The 22,866-nt window shown below is 36.0% G+C and overlaps 4 protein-coding genes across 5 annotated transcripts in view; all 4 read right to left on the bottom strand.

The window, feature by feature from the left end:
* The window catches only part of LOC125854853 (receptor like protein 21-like), a 134,203-nt gene that overhangs the window by 58,700 nt on the left and 52,637 nt on the right, over nt 1-22,866 (bottom strand).
* LOC125854856 (uncharacterized) lies at nt 21-5,898 on the bottom strand. 2 transcript variants are annotated; one of them, XM_049534440.1, is made up of 6 exons: nt 5,648-5,898; nt 5,356-5,548; nt 4,200-4,286; nt 3,159-3,542; nt 1,834-1,975; nt 21-1,193 (listed from the first exon to the last, which is right to left on the bottom strand). In XM_049534440.1, exons 1-6 carry the CDS (start codon nt 5,716-5,718, stop codon nt 361-363), a joined length of 1,710 nt encoding a protein of 569 aa, XP_049390397.1. In that variant the 5' UTR covers nt 5,719-5,898; the 3' UTR covers nt 21-360. The 2 variants fall into 2 exon arrangements, with proteins under 2 accessions (XP_049390397.1, XP_049390399.1); XM_049534442.1 differs by having other exon boundaries at nt 22-1,175.
* On the bottom strand, nt 8,109-13,447 carry LOC125854862 (pentatricopeptide repeat-containing protein At2g27800, mitochondrial-like). The gene is made up of 3 exons (XM_049534448.1): nt 11,864-13,447; nt 10,915-11,013; nt 8,109-8,700 (listed from the first exon to the last, which is right to left on the bottom strand). Exon 1 carries the CDS (start codon nt 13,219-13,221, stop codon nt 11,866-11,868), a length of 1,356 nt encoding a protein of 451 aa, XP_049390405.1. The 5' UTR covers nt 13,222-13,447; the 3' UTR covers nt 8,109-8,700; nt 10,915-11,013; nt 11,864-11,865.
* Nucleotides 14,655-21,488, bottom strand: LOC125854852 (NADPH--cytochrome P450 reductase). The gene is made up of 18 exons (XM_049534436.1): nt 20,860-21,488; nt 19,299-19,358; nt 19,147-19,223; nt 18,984-19,041; nt 18,804-18,887; nt 18,695-18,731; nt 18,146-18,215; nt 17,820-18,011; nt 17,647-17,739; nt 16,829-17,054; nt 16,657-16,740; nt 16,383-16,534; nt 16,161-16,257; nt 15,872-16,021; nt 15,711-15,788; nt 15,493-15,615; nt 15,297-15,410; nt 14,655-15,134 (listed from the first exon to the last, which is right to left on the bottom strand). Exons 1-18 carry the CDS (start codon nt 21,142-21,144, stop codon nt 15,054-15,056), a joined length of 2,061 nt encoding a protein of 686 aa, XP_049390393.1. The 5' UTR covers nt 21,145-21,488; the 3' UTR covers nt 14,655-15,053.

Below are 22,866 nucleotides of genomic sequence, written 5' to 3'. Positions count from 1 at the left end.
CTAAGCAACATGTAACAGATGTACAAAACCACTTACTAATAACAACACCTGAAGATATTCAACCTTCAACAAGGGAACACATGAAAGAATTTTGAATTGTCACCTAAGCATAGACAAGAGTTTTAGGAGAATACATTTACAAAGTTGAGGATAAAAGTCAGCATAAAATAGCCGGCACAAATTAGAAATTACATACAAAGCAGGTCCAGCCAGTGAATTTATTTTACTCTCCCCCATCCTCAGTTCCCAAATGTGTCTCACCTAAATCCCCTTCCTCAACTTCTTTTGAACATCTTCTAACATGTCACAGGTGCAGGACCATGAACACCAGCATTTTCAACTGCCATTTCTATTTGTGTTCTATTTCTTGTTGCTGGTAGTCTCTTGACTTGGGATTAGTTTTTCTTGAACCCAAATTCTTGAAGCTTTACTCTCTCCTCCAAGTTTTTTCACTGTGTCACCTAAAACTGAAGTTTGACCTTCAACTTTCCCTGACAACAGGTTACCAAAAGTTTGATCTTTTGGGACCTGCTGTGGTGTATTCGCCAACGAAGCAGCTTGAATAACTTGTGTTTTCTCACTCCTTGTATTAGACAGAACAGCAATTTGATTTTCTTGGCTAACGGCTGCTTTAGATTTTACTTCGAGCACGGTCGTTGGATAAGATGAAGGGGCACTTCGAACCCCAGATGAAGCATTTGTTCTGGATGGCACAGTCGTTGGTTTAGGTTGAACTGCAGGTGATACAGATCTTGGAGCCTGCAATTGCTGAGTTCCAGACTGTGAGGCATTTGAGGGGTCTGCGGGACGGGACACCAGGCCAGTTCGAATGAAATGCACATTACTGGGCAAACCATTAAAGCTACCTGGCACAGATGATTTGACTGCAGGAGTTCCTCCAGGCATGATATGGACGCCTTTTTTAGACTGTGCAGCCCTTTGCAGCGAGGCAGCAGCACCTGAATGGGTAGCAACGCGGGAACTTGCAGCCATAGCAGCAGCTTTGACCATTGGATCTGGGTTAATAGCAGGCTTTGGTAGTGGAATTTTTGGGATTATAGGTTTTGAAGGTACTAAATCTTGCTGATGCTTGGATTGTGGACCAGCTGATGCAACATTAGCAGCAGTAGCAAAATGTGAAGAGTTACTAGGTCCACTGCCTGAATTTGGCCCAGCTGAAACAATACCACAACCTAGATTAAAATAAAAACTTGCATGAATTAATGGATGAAACAACTAGCAAGCACATAATTAGCATTTCGGCATAATGCTGGAAAATAGAATTTGCTGCTAAAATTTTGAATTCCTAAATCTCCACAGAGCACATAACTGTTGTTTCTAAAGGTATATTTGGCATGCAGACATTACTAATTGGAATTTGGATTGTCCAATCATTTTTTTTGAGAATGCTAACATTGATTGTCCAATATTTCTTGGAAGGGGAAGTAAACAAACTCGGTAGACTAAGTACAGTGGACACCATTAGGATCATATCCCATACTGCAAAGACCTAGTCCGTTGGTTTTCCATAGCACGACCTACCAGCATGTCAAAGGGTCTTATATTTTAGCTAACATCACTGTTAAATTTTTTTTAATTTTTTTTTTGAGAATTGGTAACATACACTGTTAAATTTTAAACTATGTACAAACAACCAGCAGATAAGGTCAAAGACACCAGCCATTCAAGATTCAACTTATCATATGACACACTTACGCCTTTAGCAGCGTCAATCTAGGCAGTATTGCCTGATTGATTATTTTTCCATCCTCTCACAGTAATGTGGGGGCAGACATATAGACATTATGGATGACATAGAGTTAAAAGAATTACCATTAGGGCTGACTGGGCAAGCTGCTCTTGCATTATCCCCGAAAGCCATGGATACTGCATGACGAGTAGCAAGCTGAGCCTCCGACAGATGTGAGCCATTCCCGACCATCATCACATGTTGCTTTTTAATAGTTTTCCACCTCTGCACAAAGATAGATTCAATATCTTTTAAAGTAGATTTACATGGTAGATAATAGTAGAAGATCTTAACCACAGACAAAAATATGTTTACAAGTTATGTTAACTGCTTAGTTAAAACTTAAAATCTTTTTTTTTTGATGACAAGGGAAACCCGCAGCCGCTACCCTTTGGGTGCGTACAGGGTAAAACCCCCGCTCCTATGCAATAGCTCGCAAACCACATAGGAGAGGTAACCTGCACTAGGCAAGCCCGGTGCGACGAGCTCAACCCAGAAGGCAAACCCCTTGCTTTCGCTGGCAAGGGGTTTCGAACTTGAGACCTCCAACATGGAAGTCCCAAGCCCAAACCACTGGGCCACCCCGAAGGGTGTTAAAACTTAAAATCTAGTTTGCTAGTTCCACAAATAAGCACTTCGGGTTCTCATTCATTTTCCAGCATTTGAACCCAACCTGAGAAACCCCATGCATTCAAATCATACTAGATAGTGGTGGACTTCCAAGGTATACCTAAAACTGTTTTTTTTCCTGGGGGAAAGGGGGACTTGGGACATGATACAACAAGCAGTATCTCTTCTTCGTTACTTCACTGTAATTACTTAAGAGTATGACATGGAGAAATGTTTCTGCTTACTTAACCATAATTACTTAGCTCCATTACCGTTCACATTTAAACCAAATAGTCGATAAATCATTCCTGACTATCTCTTCTTCACACACTTAAGGAAATTCATAACTACCGAAGAGGAATAGGCAATAATGAATAACAGCGAGTGTTCAAACACAGATTAATAAGTAGCTGAACTGGACAATATCTTTTCTGGCCGTTACAATTTGATGCATTTAGAAGGCATAATTATATGGATGAGATTCATTTAGTAAATTGCAACTGCACGTAACCTAAACACTAAAGTTCGTTTACCTCCAAACTGAGGATTTATCTATATAATAAGAGACTGAATGTGTCCTCTATCAAAATTACTTTCATTAAACAAAGCAAATGAGAGAGGAAAAGTTCCCAAGTAATGCAGAAGAGTGCATACTTGTACTGACTATCACTGAGGACAAGGAGTTTTCTGACTGGAGAATATATATTAAAAAAATTGAGAATGGTAATATGTTATATATGTAGCACAAAGTCTGTGCTAGAGCCATCTATTATAACTATCAAGCATATATAAAATAAACCTGAGAGAGTTGTTTTTCTGTTCTGTCTCCCTTAAAATCTGTTTTCAATATATTTGCCCAGTTTCTTTCACCACACTTTTGTACTGCTGTAATGAGTTCCATATCCTCTGCTCCAGTCCAAGCTTTTCGTCGTCGCCGAGGAAGGTTAGCACTAGCTGGTTCACTGGTGTCCACACCCTCAGCAGCCGAGACAGAAGGCATTGGCTGCGTTTGCACTGTAACTGGGACCATAAGTTTTGTCCCATAAGCTGAAATACCCTGGAGTGAATTTGCTGCAACAGTTCCAGATGTTTGGCCATTGGGTATTTGTATAGTCAATGAAGCCTCAACTGTACTTCCATTTGACATATTTGAATCATGTAGAGCCCCAGAAGCAATGAATACCTGTGCAAGCCCAAAACAACACAAACTAACTGTGTGAAAAATGAGAGAAGCATACATGTCACCTTGAAAACCAGCAACTAATTCTAGTCATAGATAGGAGTATGCACTTAAGGGTAGAGGACAGCATCCTAGCATAGTCAAATAAAAGCAAGTGTAATGCTTCTTTTCAAAAGTACTATAGAGCTATGGAAGGAAATATCTCAATACAGGTAGCTCGTGTCGAAAGTACATAAATATCCAATGAAAGGCATGTAGAAATTCCATTTCTCAACCATGCAAAATGAGCTTATCAAAAAGTATTTATCATCTAAGAGGTGAATTTCCCAAACCTGGGGAATTATATCTAAAGTTCTTAACCCATTTATGTATTTCATCATATATATAAAGGACTAAATTGAGACCCTTGATATGTGAATGTAAAGCCATCAGAGTTCATAGACTTGAGAATTTTAGCAGTCATCATTCCAGAAATCTGTTAGACTTCACCTAGAAGCATAATATGCTGCAGAAATTACTAAATGCTTAATTTATTACAAGTTAAATTGAAGCTGCCCAGTTCTTAGGTTGGCCAAAAACCTTAAGTTGAAGCTACTTTAAAACTATTTAGGAAAATGGTGAAGGAGATCACCATTCTGGGCAGCTCTTGTGCTTGCTTACCTTCCCCCAGGCTGCAGCCTCTGTTGAAGCCTCACTGCTTACAGGAGGAAAAGATTCCAATTCATATTCTAGATCGCTATCATCATCCTGCCATCCGAAAAAGAAACATAGAATCATAAAATAATCAAAATTCGCAATGCAGTTCAGAAAATTTAAGGTGGATCATTCATCGGAGCGACCAACAGATAATGGATATCGGAACACCACATCAGTTACCAACTTAGGAAGACGTAATACTTGATAATATATGTCAACTCAATGCCTTCTAAGACAGATCACAGTAAACACTAGATTAGATGCAAAATTATTTTGTGCTGCCACTTATTGAGTAGATATCAAAATAAATGAAGCTTCTCACAGCCTCACATATTTCTTATCCCAAGCTTAGGAATATTCGCACAAAGTTGCCCCCAATTTATCCAGAAAACCTAATGATTCCCGGAATTTCATTCATTCCCAATTTTGAGAAGAGAAACAGACCACGAAAAAAGAGCATGCCTTCCATGCTATACTAACAAATAAGCATTTAACAGTATATAGAATTATGAAGCCAACACTAAAGAAAAGGGAGCAACACTAAGCAGCGAAAAAACTCTCTTCTCAAATCTCAACCCCTCTCACCATCTTCTCTCAAAATTGAACAACATACAAGCTCAAAGAGCACCTTCGCATCATAAACTTAAAGGGGCGAAAAGAAACCTATTCCGTTAGACAAATTTCACAGTTCAATGAAACATGTATGATTTTTCCAAACTTGCCATATTTTATAGAGAAACCAGCATAATCAGATTGAAAAAAATCTAGGGGTACAATTCACTGAGGGGGAAAAGGGTAGGGAACACGATGGGGGGAGGGGTTAGGAAGGTGGAATTTACCAAATCAACAACTACACCTCAATCCCAAGCTAATTGGAATCCTAACTATCAATCTTTCACTATATGGGCCTATTTAAGGGTTTGCTGAACCAAAAAAGTAAAAACAAACTGCAATAATCCAATCAAACACCCTGTCTGTAGTTCATCAAAAGCATATCAGTATTTCCAAGTTGCAATAATCATCATACAGAAACTCCCCCAACCCCAACCTTCCCATAAACACGCACACACACATAGTCATAGAAGAATTAAAGAACATTTTTATAGCAGTTGGGGCTAACCATAGGTTGAGCATCATCATCAAATTTATCAAGCAACACTTTACGATAAGCCAAATGGCGCCACACCATCTGATACTCTCTTGCACTCGTAATCCCAGTAGCGGTCTTCTTCACCAAATCATTCCAATCAAGTTTCGATCCATTAACTTGTCCCACCTCTTGCAACAGTGTCAACATCGTAAATGCTGTATACCTTCAAAACCCCATCTCACAAATATGCATACATTCAACAAACAATACAATGAAGAACAAAACACAAAAAAAAACAACTTGAAAACAGAAAAGATCACACCTTTGTAAAAGAGTGGACATATCATCTTCAGTAACAAAACCCCTTTTGTTCAACTTCCTTTTTTCCACCATTTTCGTTGAATTCTTGAAATTCTCTTCACAAAATCCCCAACTTCAGTTTTCTCCAAAAAAAAATTAAAGGGTTTTAGGAGAAAGTGAAAAAGAAAAACCCCATGAGAGAATTTTTGAGTAAAACGGAGAAGTTGGCTATAATACGGAGAGAGACAAAAATGGAGAGAGAGAGAGAGAGAGAGAGAAAAGTGAACCAGTCAAAAGAGAAAATTTGAGTTTTTCAACCAAATCAAGATTTATTTTTGGGTAATCAATAATGTGAATATGATTTTCTTAAAACCAAAATAATGTTAATAATGAAATTGCCTATTTTAAATAACAAAAATAAATAATTAAAGACTTTGATTTGGTGAACTCTAGATTCTATGTTGGGTTACTTATAACTTATAAAATTGTTTTACAAGTGGTTCGTGAGCTTCTCATAGAAATATAAAAATATATCGCCCACTTCTTAGAATCCGTTTGAATTGGCTTTAAAAAAATAGTTTTAAAATTAAAAATAAAAAGTTAAATTAAAATGATTTTTAAGTAAAAAAATAAAAAGTAGAGGAGACCTACTTTTGATTTTTGACTTATTTTAAGTTATTTTAAACTTATTTTAAGTCATTTTTACCTTGTCAAACATTTCCTACCTTATTTTAAGTCATTTTTGACTTATTTTAAGTTATTTTTTATATTTGTCAAACACTTTCAGAAGTCAAAAACTGACTTAAAAGTAAGTTTGATCAACTTTTAAATCAATCCAAACACCCTCTTACAATGTGACTTAACCTTTGGATAGACTCTGCAGGATCAATAACCATTACAATTTGACTTGAACATTTGAATAAACTTTGTAGGATCAATAATTATAGTTACACGGAGTATAATAGAATTCCTTGATACAGGCATACAACCATTTGGGAAGTCCCTCTGAGGGCTACTCCCATAGTATATCGATGACTTTGTCCTTGAATTCATTATATTTCATATTCATCTATCAGTGAAAGAGATTAAGTAAGATTTTCTAAAATGTTTCTCACGCTAAAGAACATTATTGATTATTGGGGAGAAAGTAGGAATCACGAGTTACACGTTTAAGAAGAGAGAGGATAACAAGAATTATATTGAAGCTAAAATAATAAGAAAATATTAAGAATACGTTTTTCTAGTCTTTTAATTTCGTTTAGCCAGAATAATACTGACGTTACAACAACAAGAAAACAACAAAAAATATTTTCAGTCTTTTTATTTCGTCTGCAAATTTCTTAACATAAAAAACTAAATTTTTGTATACATTTTTATTTTTAAGCAGTGTCTTTTAATAGAGAAGTTAGCTGTTAGAGATAAGCAGACTCGAACTCCTAGCATTCGTCGCAGAATAAATTATCGTCTCTCAAGTCCCCGATTAATTCTATGATAGAGGCCAACAATAAATAATAATTTCCCCGAATACAACTTACAATATCATTGTGTCGTGTTCTTCGAGGAGCTCTTTCAAAATCTCATTTTAAGTGATATTTTTTCTTTTTAATCTGTCATGAAAAAACATTATATTTTTATAATTTTAAATAATTTAATTTCAAATATTTGTTTTTATCGTTAATGAATGATTTATAGTCACACAAGTGTCTATAATTTATTTTAGATTACAACTTTTAAAAGTTATCATTTTTTTTTAAAAAAAAAGTTCATATCAAATCAAGTAATATCACATAGATTAAAACGAAAAAAATAAGAAATAAAGGGAGGAAAAGTTCAAACTTTAAGGATGTACTTGATATGACGAAAGTCATTTTCCATAAAAGGAAGTGTACTTTACAAGCAAAGCTAATAAGTTAGCTATATAGTTTTAGAAGGCGTTTGGTAATGCGATATCATATCACGATATGAAATCGTGAAATGAAATCAGCGTTTGGACATGCAATTTATATCATTACTTTTTAAAATTTATCATTCTCACCAACATAAAATTTATTATTACATTAAATCAATTGCTACTTTATCATTTGAATTCATTATTTTTTTATCAAATTTATTACTACTACTTTAATGTTTAATAAAGGGAAAATGCATAAGTACCCCCAACCTATGCCCGAAATCCCAGAGACACACTTATACTATATTAAGGTCATATTACCCACCCCCTCCCCCCGAACTTATTTTATAAATAATTTTTTCAAGCTATCTGGTTGATAGTGCCACGTAGGCCGAAAAGGGGTAGAAAATTATTTATAAAATAAGTTCGGGGGGTAATAGGACCTTAGTATATTATAAGTGTGTCTTTGAGATTTCGGGCATAGGTTAGGGGGTACTTATGCATTTTCCCTTTAATAAAAAAATATTTTTTCATCTATATTGAGTGAACAAGACTGACCACAATAGTTTTGTAATAATTTATTATGCGGTTTTATAATTTTTTGTTTATTTGATAAGATTGAATAAATAATTGGGACTATTTTAAAGTTTTACAACATATGAGACTTTTATGTTTATGAGAAAATATACGACACAAAAACTCCATATCGCATGTCCAAACAAAACTTTAACTCCATCTCATGATTTTATATCGCATGACCAAATGGGCCTTTCATAGAAGAAAAACAACTACACAATCTAGCTCATAAGAAGAGTTGCGCAGTTCATTTGGTCAAGCGCCTCGTCTCGTGTTCTAGCTGTCACGACTCACGAGTTCAAATCAAGGCATCTTTATTGGTCTTCCCACACTAGCGGTAGTTTAATGCACCCGGCTGCTATTTCATAAGAAGAAATATTTTGAAGTGACGCATCGTTGACCCAGTTGAGCTTCAGAGTTGTTGGTGAGCCTCCTTGCTTCCGAAGGACCCCTTTTTAATCTAGTCTCTTGACTCTTGCTCCTCATTCCATATGAGATGCAAATACATCTTTCATGAAGAAAATTTTCTGTGTTCCGGCAGCTCTCTCATTTCTCCATGAAAAACAAATTCTTGTTAGCCACCCTTGATAAACTAGACTTCATGCAGCCTAAAAAAAGTAAAAAGAGAGCATATGAGATATTAAGAGATCACAATTTAACGATACTATCACTATGACTTCATCATTTACATCCTAGAAGAAATACGTTCGACCATCAGCCTATGCTTTGGTGGACAGAGTTATTGGTACTGTGGTGGTGGGGCATAGCATGTGCCCGGTGAAATGTTTGTTTATTGATGGAAAAAGGAATAGGCAGGGGAGGCAGCACCACAAAGGATTTAATATCAGTAAACGAAGGCATAACACAGACTTTAACTTGGCCTCCACTGGCAGTTGAACACCCCCAATTTTCATTGTCATTTGTCACCATCTGGACACTTCAACTTGACACACGTGTGTCTCGCAAACACCCTAACTTTGAAAATGCACATCTAGACACTTCTAAGGATGTGCATCCTCAAAGTTGAGTGTTTACAAGGCCACCTTAAACCAAGTTAAGGTGTCTAGATGTGCACTTTCAAAGTTGGGATGTTTAGTTGTTAGTTGAGGCCAAGTTAAGGTGTCTATCTATGTGTTATGCCATAAAAAAATGTCACGACTATATAGAGCTTAACAATACCTAAACCATCCTTATGAAAACATTCATCATGCTCTTCTCGTTTTTCAGAAATCGAAAGAAAAGGAATTCATAATAGCTCCAACATATTTAAAGGTGGTTTTCTCATTCTATGATTTCCATATAAGAGTGAAGTTCTGTTTCCATCTTAAAACAGTTCAAGATTGTTTGTCCAATTAACATCACAGAGAAAAGAACAGAAACAAAATAAACAAAAAAGATGAGAAATGCAGAATATTGATATAAAGTGCTTGAATCTAAGACACTACTTCAAGTCTGTGCTAATACTTGCATAACGATTGTGAATTAGCACTAGTTGCCATCGATGCACTATTTTTAGCTGCATGGTAAGATATAGCAGGGTAAAGGGGTGGCTCAATTATCCATAAGGTTACTGTCTTATAACGTTTTTAGCTAATGGCAGCAACAGCCTTGGTCTTTTGATGTCATGCAAAGAAAATTTGTGCGGCGAAGCAGCCACGTCCATGTAGACGAAAAAAGCTATTAGTATGCACATGGAATTCCCTTTGGTGCACAATAATTCCTTTATACTTAAAATATCTATTATGTAAAGACTCGTATTTTCTTTAGGTAAACTTTGCATCTAAGAGAAATTCAACAAGATGTATCACACATGCACTATAAAAAAATGGTCCTGTTTTGGTGCAACGTGGTTTTATTTTTTTAAGTCATTCCTTTACGGAATTACATTATTGCATTCACACAGCAATTTGGGAACTATTACCAGCAAAATGCTTAATAAGTATGTATGCACTACATTTACAAGATCCAGGGTCAATTTAACCCAAACGTCAAAGAATAAAAATATAATTAACTACAGTTTTTCCTTCGAAATTATCATCTTTTAGAGTTTGGACATTTGGAAAGTTCATACGTAGACATTTGGGTTCATTCGCTCCTAAAAAGACACATACTGTGCGCAGATCCTAATCCTACAGTAATCATACATGATCTGGTTCCAAGCACTAGTACTGTCACTTAAATATGATTCCCCTTCCATGCTATAGTGCGCTTGCGTCTTACATGCCTCTTCCCACCCAATCCATTCCAAAATTTAACTTACCAGTTAAAAAGAAACTAAAAAGCACTGAAGAATTGGTTATCCAGACTTTAAACATATATTTTTCCCTTTTAACTTGAGGAAATCGACTCTAAATTATCCAGTTAACTATTCACCAAATCATGAGTTGGTAATTCTCTCATCAGATATTGTCTAACCATTGGACTTCGTTTCGAGAGGGAGTGACAGAGTTAATGGGGTGTGATCAAGTTGGGGAATGTAGATATAACTCTACATGGATTTCACCAACTTAAAATAAATGCTTTTCAAGTTCAGCTTTTTCCCTATGATTGACAATTTCATCAAAGTCCTCATTCAGGAAAACTTCCTCAAGAACATTTGCCTCCTCCATAAGCAGATGTCATTGAACTTTAACACTATACACAAAACGAGACAGAGAGGACCAGGGAGAGAGACCGATAATACCAGCTCACCGCTTTTTCTAGGACATGAAAAGGAAATTTCAAATGATTTTAATAGTTCATCTACAGGCATGTTATCACGGAGATGAAAAGGGAAAAAAGTGGAAGCACAGTAGCTTCCGAGCAAATATTAGACAAGGTACCTGCCAATGTATCAACCCAAGCACTCCATAGGTTCAGCTCTTGTCAATAGAAACTGTTTTCCCCCAAAGCCACCATGTCGGATTATTTTCCTAGCTTAGCTGCAGCATCAGAAAATTCTCAGCATAATATTTGCTGTGCTTGGTTAGAACAGAATTTAGGTATGTGAATTTATTCCCTCCCTCCTAACTCCCAGGACAACAATTACTGAATTTTTTTAGCTTAATAAATTCTAGAACAGTTATCTTTAGACCCTAGAGGTGCTTGAATAATTGTAGGGCCAGACCTTCATGTTTCAACTTACAGAAACTTCCCTTAGTTGAAGTTTGCAGTTTTAGTTGTGTTCTTTTCACCAAGTCAATTTTGCTCATGCAACGCAGCAACAGTATCCAATCTAACAGAAAGATACTACCAGTTTTGTAACTTCTCTACTGAAACTGATGTAATGCTGAAGTTCTTCAAAGGAAACACAAAGCTGAAACATACATGGAGGACCATCCCTGGTTGTGTATTTTGGACTTTCTGGAGAGAAAGGAGTTTGAGGTGTTTTGAAAGCAAATCCATCAAGATGTTGAAGTTTAAATGTTTAAGTAACTTGGCTACATGGTGTAATTTTGTTGAGATGTACGATGAAGGGAAAATGGTGGATTTATAGACTCGCCACAAAATTGAGCTTCATTGCAACATTTTGACAGTTGTACTATTCAGCACTTTCTTGGTGCTGGAATCATATGAATAAAATATTTGCTTGATCAGGAAAAAAAAATGTCTACATGAACTAAAGTAAGTAATCAAGGAAGGCAACTGAAAAGTCTTTTGAAATAAGTACCATCAGTAATTCTAGTAGCATAAGGAACAGACAAGGAAAGTAAAGCACTCATTGTGAATCCACCACGAAAAGCAACAAATAGATACACCAAAAGTAAGTAATCAAGGAATGTAAAGCAATACCTTCAACGATTTCTGACATTTAGATTATCAATGTCATCTTCAAGTTCACACAGAAGTTTGCCATGGGTAACACTATCGACAAGGCCCTTATCCTGCAACTCCTTCAACAAGTCAATGGCGTCTTGCATACTCTTTTGCCGGCAGACTTCATCAATAACTGTTCTGAAGGTGATGAAGTCAATTGTTCTTCGGTTTTCATTCATCTCCCACAAGAATTTCACAGCCTCATCAACCTCTCCTCCAAGAGACAAAGAGTTCACTAGCGAGTTGTATGATTTAGTACTAGGTATCAATCTTTTGCATTTCATCTTATCATAAATTTCCTTAGCGTTCTTTGTTCTTCCTTGTGCACATAACCCGTGGATCAGATAATCATATGAAAATGAGTTAGGCTCGCACTGGTAAACCACACCCATTTGGTGAAATATCCTAAGGGCATCATTTACATGAAGTGAAAGCACATATCCTTTTATCAAAGTATTCAAGGAAATGATATCTGGCTCAATCCCATTATCAACCATTTGCTTGAACAGAGACCTTATAGCGTCCATGTACATGTGATTTATATATGAATTATTCCTCCTACTAAGAAGCGCCGTGAAAAGAATATTATAAGTTTTAATCGACGGCCTACAATCAAATTTCCTAATGTTTAACATATGCTTATATATCATCACAGCTCTGGTCAACTTCCTAGCTTCGGTGAAATAATAAATCATCGAATTGAAAAGTTCCTCAGTTCCAATCGATGGAATGGCAAGCACTTGATTAACAATATCATCCATTTCTTTATACATATTCGCTTCACCAAGCCTTTGTACTGCAACATGATAGGTCGAAACATTATGCCTGAACCTGTGCTGTTTCGACGCCCAATTGAACAACTCCAAACACACTAAAGGATCTCTTTGCGAAACCATGACATCCCTCAGTTCTTCAGGGGTAAATCTAGGTGGAAGCTGAGACACAGCATTTTGAAACTGGGATTCATCAAGAACAGGCATTGCTGCAATTCTTGCTCTTCTATTCATCCTTTTCCTTAAAGATCTTGATGGAGGTCCTCTTAGCCATCCAGGTGCACTTGAAGAATAGAAACTAACAGGCAACAATTGATGCAGAAACACATATAGGGATGGTTTTGAAGCTAAAATACCAAATTGGGTGTGAGAGAAAAGTAGTCTAGAATTTGATGGGCAGTACATTTGAGTCCAAGAATACAAATTTCTAGAACTATACCTAAAAGGGTATACATATGAAGTGTTCAAGCAACTAATTTTACTAAAGTTAGGATCTTTAATACACAAAAGAGTTAACTTTGACCAGGAATGAGCAAAATGGTGTGTAAAAACAAACAGCATACTGAAAGTTATACCAAATAACAGGAAAATAGACCAAGAAAATGCTTACTATTTGGAATTCCAGTTAAGAGGGATTTTGGGTCGATAGATGTAGCTTCAATTATGTCAGATTCTTGGTGAGTTTTCTAAATGACCCAACTCAATCTGAGTTTCAAGTTTTGTTCTTTTTGAAGTTCAAAAATGGTGTCGTCTGAAAGGAATAGTGAGCGGCCAAAGATGGTGGATATTCTCACGAAGCAGCAGCGACGAATAAAAAAAAAACTGGGTTTTTTTTTTTAAATTAAAGGGGTAAATTAAACAAGTTTAGAGAAGGGTCATAAATCAATTCGTCCAGAGAGTAATTTGAATCAAAATGAGATCAGAAAAATAGCTCATAATTTAATTGGTGGACAGATTCTTCTATCCGTCCTTACCTTGCTAAACAGAGTTTCTTAAGTACATGCTATTGGTAGGAGGTGACACAGTTGGTACATGTTATTGGTGGGAGGTGACAAATATGCGTGAAATTTATTTTCATTTATCCCAAGTTCTTAACTTTGATAGACAGAATTATCTGATATATGTTATTGGTGGAAGTGCACGAAAGCTAACCCGAACACCAATCATAATTTATTTATTTAAAAAAAAAAGATGATAAAAATTTGAAGAAAAACCAAATTGAACCAAACTAACTGATCTTTGTTTTCAAAGATATTTTGGTTTGGACGATCTTAAGTTGCTGAAAACCATTATCTCCGTTGGAATCGTCCAAGTACTATATTTTGCAGTAACAAACGACAGACTCACAAGTTGGTCTCTTATGATAAAAGATTTTGCCTTTTTTTTTATAGTAGATATCAATTTGGACTACTACTACTTTTTTTTTACGTTTAACGATATTGTTTGGATCAGTTTGCTCGTATATCGACCTTTATGTCAAGTATCTGTTGCCAATAGTACTAGGTAACCAAGGCAAACCATCAAGGCGTTTTTTTCTAGAATTGTCGTCATTTGTATGATTTCACTGAAAAGCATTTTGCCGTGCTAAGAAATCATTTATAGTAATACCAATTTAGATTGTCACGCTTGATACTACTCAAAAACTCAGAATATTGCCTCCAATAATCTTGAACTCCGCTTGTCCATGAGTGAGCTTTCAAATTCAAAAGTCAAAGTGAGGCAAAACTTATCAACTTCAAAGTTTTTTCTTGCTCATAGGACAAACGGAGTTCAAAATTCAAGCTTGCTCATTTCCAAGACCATTCTTATAAAAACACGATTATTGGAGTTTTTCCACGTCTTTTGACAACCTCAAAATCTCAAAACATGTAATAGTAGCTCTGTAAGTAAAACAGAGTCCCAATTGGAATATGAATGGATTATCTTCAATTCAGATTTCTTGTGGTAAAACAAACTACGAATAACCTGAACACTAAAGATGAAGAGCACAAGAATATTGCAATATCTGAATGCGTTAATTAAAAAGTACAGCAACATAAATGTGTAGCAACACACTTATTCTACCCTCCCTTCATTTGTACAGCTATTCTTACAAAAGCCTTTTGGTACAGTTTACAACATGATTCGGGATTTGTTTGTGACCAACTACATATAGAAGTTTTTGTATCAATACTGAATCTCTTATTATAAAAAATTTAATCAGAATTTTATAGGTGATTTATATCTGCTCCAATGGAAGAGCAATAACCAACCTAGTGGACAAAACTTGTATTTTGCAGTGAATCCAGACCTTCGCTATTGATGGTAATCTTTTCTGGATATGGAACTCAAAGCAACTGAGAGGACCTTGCAAGCTTGTTACGAGTAAAACAAACGGACCAAATCCTCGATGATTACCACACATCCCTGAGATATCTTCCATCCATTTGGAGTTTCTTTACAACAGCCTCTGCTTTGGATGAGTCCACATTCTCCTGGATTTTGATTTAAACACAATTAACCAAATCAGATGTAACAAAAAATAATACAAGTACAAGTTCTGCCTATCAGGTCAATAATTTAAATACAGCACAATCAGAAACCAAATCATCCACTATCCTTTTTTTTCTTTTGGGATAAGTATAAGTAGCACATACCTGCTCCTGGACTATGGTATGGAGTGTACGATGTACGTCTCTGGCCATCCCTTTAGCATCCCCACATACATATAGATATCCCTCCTGGGAGATTAAACTCCAAACATGGGAGGCCTGCACATACATCATAAGTTGCATTAGAATCACTTAGCTTTACAACAATTGGACGCAAGTCTTATCTCATCAGCACACTTACCTTTTCCATCATTTTATGTTGAACATACTCTTTCTGTGGCCCTTCCCTTGAAAAAGCAATAATCAGCTCTGATATTACACCTTGATCCACAAAACTCTGAAGCTCCTCCTCATAAATAAAGTCCTAAAACCAAATATCAAGTAAGGATAATCTACCAGATAGTATAACTTATCAGACATCTCAATATACAAATTCGTAATGGATCCGTCATGACCTACCATTCTACGATTCCTACAACCGAAAAACAATAAAGCAGGACCAAGTTGAGCGCCATCTTCCTTCAATGCGGCTCTTTCCTGAAAAATCCTATCTGTCTTATAGCACTTGCACCAGAACAAGTAATATTAATTTTTTGAAAAACAAAAAGCAACTGTCGCACCTGCAGGAATCCCCTGAATGGTGCCAAACCAGTCCCAGGCCCCACCATGACAATTGGAATTGAAGGGTCGGCTGGTAATTTGAAATTAGATGGCCTAATGAAAATGGGAGCAGAGCTGCAATTGTGACTTTTCTCCGAAGGTACTGCATTCTGTTAATTATTGAATGAGCTCAAGATGTTAGTACAAAATCTATTTGCTTTGGTATAACGAGGAAAACTAATTAGAAGTGCAAGGAAACTTAATAAGAACTTGAATATTGACAACGCATGTGTAAGATTCTTTGATTACCTTCATCCAAGTCGAACACACTCCTTTATGAATTCGGCCAGTGGGAGTTGGACCATAGACTAGCGCACAGGTTACATGGACTCTAGCGGGTGCAAATCTACAGATGACAAAAAAGGGTTCCATCAATTTAATTCACCAAAGTTGAGGCTAAGCATACTGCACTTGGTATTTTGGGGATGTGTTAAACTCCATCTGCCACAGTATTGAGATGAGATTACACACCGAGGAGATGATGAGATTGAATAGTAGCGAGGCTGTAAACGAGGGGCAACTGCTGCAAAAAATACACCAAGGGGAGGCTTCGCCGATGGGAACTCAGACATTACTTCAATAAGACTTCTTTGACTTGCAACAATCCATTGAGAATACTCATCCTGAATGAAACCAAAGTCAAAGGGCATATTAGGATACGATTTAACCTCTTGGGTTTCTACTTTCTGTCAATGGTGAGTCACTAGACAACAATTGAAAGACAGCATAATCAAAATTATTTCACCTTGCCCTGTGGAGATGCCAAGAACTTGAGCTTTTCTGCTTCACTAGGTTCAGCTGCATGGGTAGCCAATGCAACCAAAGTAGCCTGAAAACACATCATCAGAATCTCCAGTAAAGCGATGACAACATTAACTGTTAAAAGAAGTAAAATGTATTCTACAATGAAGACACACCTTCCGCGGTGGATTCAGAAGATCTGCATAACGAGCAAGTGCAGCACGCAGAGTGCAGGGACCAGGAAAAGGTGGGGGTAGCGAGCCTCCTCCAGCTGTACCATCCTCCTTGTCGGTATGGATAGAGAATATCAAGTCTAATGATTGCCCCAGCAATCTCGCGGCTTCCTCAACAGTATCTTCAGAATTTTCAGCATAAACACCAACATGATCTCCTGTTTCATAGCTGAGAATTGGAAGAAAGTGATGCATTACACGACAAAGCTTCTTCGTACACAATCATCATGGCATCATGAACACAGGTATGCGATGAAAGAAGCACAGATACAATAGCTCACAAAGTTCAGGACAAATGAAATATTAGGAGACGGATTAGCACAACCATTCCTGGATAAGAAAACTTAGCACACAACAAAATAGTTGAACTCTAACCATGCAAAAACTTGTCTTCACTAACAGAAGACAAAATTTTATTACAAAACCATTCATAATATATAGAGATAGATCTAATTGTTATAGCAAGCCATTAAAGGAGAAGGAGCCATCAGACTACCGCTTAGACTTTTCTCCATTACGATTAAAGCATGTCCCAACATGCAGCGAAAAAGTTTCCCACACGACGCAAAGAATATCAAAGTATGAATTTTCCCTATTGTAACATCTTCAGAATGAATATGTTATGGTAATAAGATAGAACACTACAAATAGAATGGAACACGTGACAGAAAGATCATCAACTGCTCTACCTACTTTCGACCTTCTATAATATTTTGGTAACACAGTATCATCAATCAGACATAAGAAATGTACAAACTTACGAAATCCCAGTGCCAGATATATCAAACTCCAAGTGTATACATGAGCGATCAGACTCGGGTGTGTGAAGCTCTCTCTGAACAGCCACATTGACTCTGCAGGTTCAAAAAGGGAGAACTATCTGTAACCAGCCAAAGAGTTGAAACAGAAAATAGATGGTCATTCACACACTTACTTGCATGGATGGTGGATATCATATGTGGTATTACCATTAGCCATGCCTGCATGCTTATCCTCAAGACTCATAGTGGTATCATGGATAACCAAACGATATTCAGGAATTGCAGCTGTATATGGAGTGGCAGCAGAATTTGCATCATCCTCGTCTCTAAGAATTTGATCCAATTCTGGCCACAGCTGTTCTCGCCTAAGTAAACAAACCACGGTAAATAACCAAAATAAACCATTGACCACTTATCCCATTATATCATCTCAGAGATGCATAAAGAATGGTTCCAAAAACATTCACAAATAGAACAAAAAAAGGAGTGGACAAATTACCAGGCAGCAAAATCATCTTCAATGCACTGATCATCATCACCAAGGCCTACAGGCACAAGACGTTTTGCACCTGTGATGCTGAAGAGTGAGTCCAACTATGGTATACACTTGTCATTTAATTGATTATCACACGACAACAAATAGCAAGAAATTGGATTGTGCATCGGCTGATTATAAATGTTTAACAGGGGCCTCTGGGAACAAAATATCTTGGCTATAACTGAAAGGTGTCTCTGCTCACCTTCATCCTTCACTTAAAGCATAAGATTGAAGCATATCAAGACTACATAACCCCAAAAGCAAGAAATAAATGGTAGATGCTCCAAGAAACACCAGCAATCATTTTCAATTACTAATACTTGGTAGTTGGAAAATGAATAGACTCACAAACAATCACTATTATACAATGCAGTTTAGTTGGGCCAATGTGGAGGCATAATTTATTTGGCAATATCATCCAACAACTTTCAAGCAGCTCAATATTTAGCATCTGATGTAGAAACACGAACAGTAGATCATATGCCATAGTAAAAAACAACATATACTCACCTTGTTCACTCAATTGTTCATCTATCACCTTCCCAATCTGTTCCAAAAGATCTTTATCAGATAACAAAACAGGAATCTGGAAAATACAATAATGATACCCAGCAAATACCTTGTTAAAGTGTTCATATTGGCGATTACCCAGGGCAAAAACGCCATAGCTAAGGTTCTGCAGCCATGCACCCCGTTCTTGTCCCTAAATACGGAACACAGGTATAATGTTCCACACAAAGATAAGAAATTGCTCTGAACATACTTAAAGAACAATGACGCTCATAACTATTTTTTCTACCTCAGTGAACCACTTGTAAAACCTTGCAGCATTATCAGTTGGCTCTCCATCCCCGTAGCTAAAGTATCAGGTGTAAAAATGTAAGCTATGCGAAAACTATATGCTTAAGTTAAAGCACATAAAAAACCAAACTTAACAGACTCCAAATGAACATATCTCTTACGTTGCGACCATGAAAAATGCAACTGTTTCTTTCTTCAGTTTCTCCTCGTAAATATCATCATCAGCAGCATAATCATCCTAGATGAAAGTTGTGTTATCAGAGAAGAAGATTCAAAGCAAGGAATTCAGGATAAATCAGTCTATGCAACTTACCATGTCCACAACTTTCACAACTGCCTTCTCATATCTTGCTTTTATCTCCTCTGATAAAGCCTGGCAGGAAACATGATACTAAATTAACAATCAAGAAAATGCAGACTACCAGTCTTTAGACTAATGAGAGCATGCAGGAAAGATGAGATTTTTGGAAAGCCTAACTGAAGTAGACACATGTCAGTGTCACACCTCCGTTACACAATGTTATGCTGCTTATGCTCTGTGCCATAGTTTTGGAGAGGAAAATCACTTTCTGATTGAACCCGAGGATAGATTTGAGCGTCCGGGTGTTGGATCAAATTAACACGCAATCGCATCATCACGGCAGCAATAAATCGTACGTATACACTCTACCCCGGATAACAGGAAGAATGAAAATGGACTTTTAAGTTGGATTAGAATTCAAATTTACAAAGCAATATGAATAAAGCAAGACCACGCAAACCACCAGTCTTTAGACTGATGTAAGCATGCAGAAAATATGAGATTTTTAGAAAGCCTAGCTGAATAGCCAGCTATATTCATCATGCAGAAAAGCCAGAGATTTTAGGGAGACCACGCTGAGGTAGACACTGCCAATCACAGAACTAATTACGTAAATTTATCTTGGTTATGCAATGTGCCTTGATTATGCATAATGCATTAATGATGAGAATTCAAACTTAAGCGGCAGCAGTTTGCTCATTAATAAACCGTAACTGAATTGAATGCAACAACATGCATGCTCATGAAACCACCAATATGTATTGGAATAACAAACCTGAAAGCAAGCTAAAATGCAATATGAACCGGCACTAGCAAGAAGTTCAACTGAATTATATATTCTAGAGCACCAACTTGATCCCATCATTATTTATTTCCCTTCATATACTCAAGATTTCCATTGAATGAGATCAATAACAAAAAAGGGAAGAAGAACAGAAAATTTGATCAGTAGACTCAGTAACCACCAGAATTTCCGTAGTCATTACTCCATGATCGGAAAATAGCAGTAAAAGGCAAAATGCAACAGAAATACTGAGATTACATAAAACACGGGCATTCCCAGGATGTTCGTGTGATTAAGGATAAAATAGATCTACGGATAAGTCAACCCTGGAGAAGAACTCGGGACTACTCTACATGAACGGATTGAACCTCATTCTAGACCTCCTGATCTATTGAAATTCATTAAGAAAATTATGAATGTGAATGATTTTCTACATGATCCACTCCCTTCATTCTCAAGTTAAAAAAACAAGAACCACTATACATATAAACATCAAAGAATCAATAGAATGGCCCAATCAGTATGTGGATCTAGGTTTGATATTAAATAACAGTTCTTCTGTGAGTATTCCTTCAAATAATTATGTTGTCCGGACCAACTTCGGCTCTCTCCTCTGTTTCACCTGTTACCAGCACACCACCACAGAGCAGCTTATAGTGGATCTAGCTCATTACTCATATGTGATAGTGGATTGAATTAAGCATAACTATATATCTTCTAAAATTTCCTAATTAACTACAACAGAGGTTAAATGGAAAGCAGAACAAAGGCAAAGATCACCATATATACCTTGGCAAAACCCTCAGCAGTACCAGTTTGAGTACCAAAAAACACGGTGACCTTAACTTTTCCAGGTTCTAGCTCAGTCTCCTCCTCCGGCTCCACATGTAAGGACTTGGGGAACACCACAGGCTTCACTTCTTTACTCCGATCACTTGATCTCTTCAAGAAGAACACTACTAACCCAACGATGACCGCGAACGACGTCGTAAGTAGCACCAACACCGTATCGCTCCCCAACGATACTCCCAATGCCGATTCAATCGATCTCAGCAACTCCGAACTCGACTCCATTTCCTATACCTCTCTGATACACACAGAAAAAAGTAGTTGTATATAAGTAGATAAGTAGTTGTTGACTGTTTGGTGGTTGAGATTTTGAAACACAAACAACCAAACAAACAGTCAAAACACGGTGTTAGCAGTACGGTTTTGGAGCGAAGGAGGAGGACGGCGGCTGAACAGGAAAAGACGGCGGAGCAGACGGAGGAGGAAGGAGGAGATTCCGGTATGCTACTGCTACCGCTGTGGTGGTGGGTTTATTGTGTGTGAGATTTTGACTAGAAGCTATCTTGGGCCCTGTTAAGGCTCTGTTTGGAATGATTTTAAATCGAAAAAGGGGAAAAACAAAAAAGAACAATGAAAAAGGAGGAGAGTTTTTATATATATATAAAAAGTAGAAATAGTTATATTCCCTCCGTCCTAATTTATGAGGCACAATTAAAACTTCGAGAATCAACTAAATTATTATTTAATCAAAATTTCTTTATATATATATATTAAAAATTATTAATTTTACGATCAAAATTATAAAATTTAAATTTCAAAATTTCAACTATATCGCATAAATTTTGATAAATGGAAATAATAATATTTTATATATGTTAGAAGTTGGAATTGAGCTTGGAAGTTGGGGTGTAGTTGACAAATGACAAGCTAATTAATTATATACTTTGTTTTTGTTTTCTTTAGTAGAAGAAATTTGTATTGGATTTTTCACCAATAGATACTTCATGAATATTCTCATAACAATTTTTTGGAAATGATATCAATATCAACAACAAAAATAAATAGTAGTGTAATATCTTCTATTTCAGTAAGGATCTTCATTTATTTTCTATCGTGTGATAACTATAAACAAGACGGATTATATTTTTTTTTAAATATGTGGTTGAGTTAATTCAATTCACTAGTTCTTCTTTATAGTGATAGTTTGGTGATTTATTATCTGCATACATATAGTTTGATAAAAATATTATACACGCATATAATATATTTCACTATTATTATGTGCACAAATATAATGTATTTCATTATTATTTATATGTATAAACATTGTATATTTAGTTATGTTTTAAAACTAAAATGCTATCACCTTTTGTAATCAAGAAAAATCTCGTTATTTTTCACAAATAATGATATTTAAGAAATTTTCCTATTTAATTATATTATACCATGTTTGATTTCATCCAATAATTGCCCCAATAAAGTAAATAAGTTTTCTACGTATTTTGGGAATTTAGCAAATTTCTAGTACTATCTTGTTATATACACGCATCAATTATTGTAGCTCTAAAATTTGCAATGATTTTAGCCATATATATCATTTTCAATTTTTTTTTTGATGAAGTTGACAAACATGAGAGAGAAATGAGATTTTTTTTATATTATTTTTTTGAGTATAAAAGTATGATTTGTCCACTTCGTTCATATTAGGACAAGTCATGAATTCAATTTATTTTTATCAATCAAAAAAATTTAATTCAGATTGAATTATGATTCATTATTTAATTCATTTCGATCCTTTTTTTTTTTTTAATGGATGAACTATCGACTAATTTATTAATGATGTGAATATTGATTACATTTTAAATTTATACAATTAAAATGTAATATGAATTAAAGTTCAACTCCTTTTATTAATTATTTTAGACTTTAATAAAGTGTTGCAATTAGTTGGTTAAAAGTTGTAAAAGAATATGGACTTAATAATAGCGTGTTGTACTTTAAATATAG

Source organism: Solanum stenotomum, chromosome 2, assembly GCF_019186545.1.
Source record: "Solanum stenotomum isolate F172 chromosome 2, ASM1918654v1, whole genome shotgun sequence".
In the NCBI taxonomy this organism is placed as follows: domain Eukaryota; kingdom Viridiplantae; phylum Streptophyta; class Magnoliopsida; order Solanales; family Solanaceae; genus Solanum; species Solanum stenotomum.
This window is presented reverse-complemented; position numbering and strand designations above follow the sequence as displayed.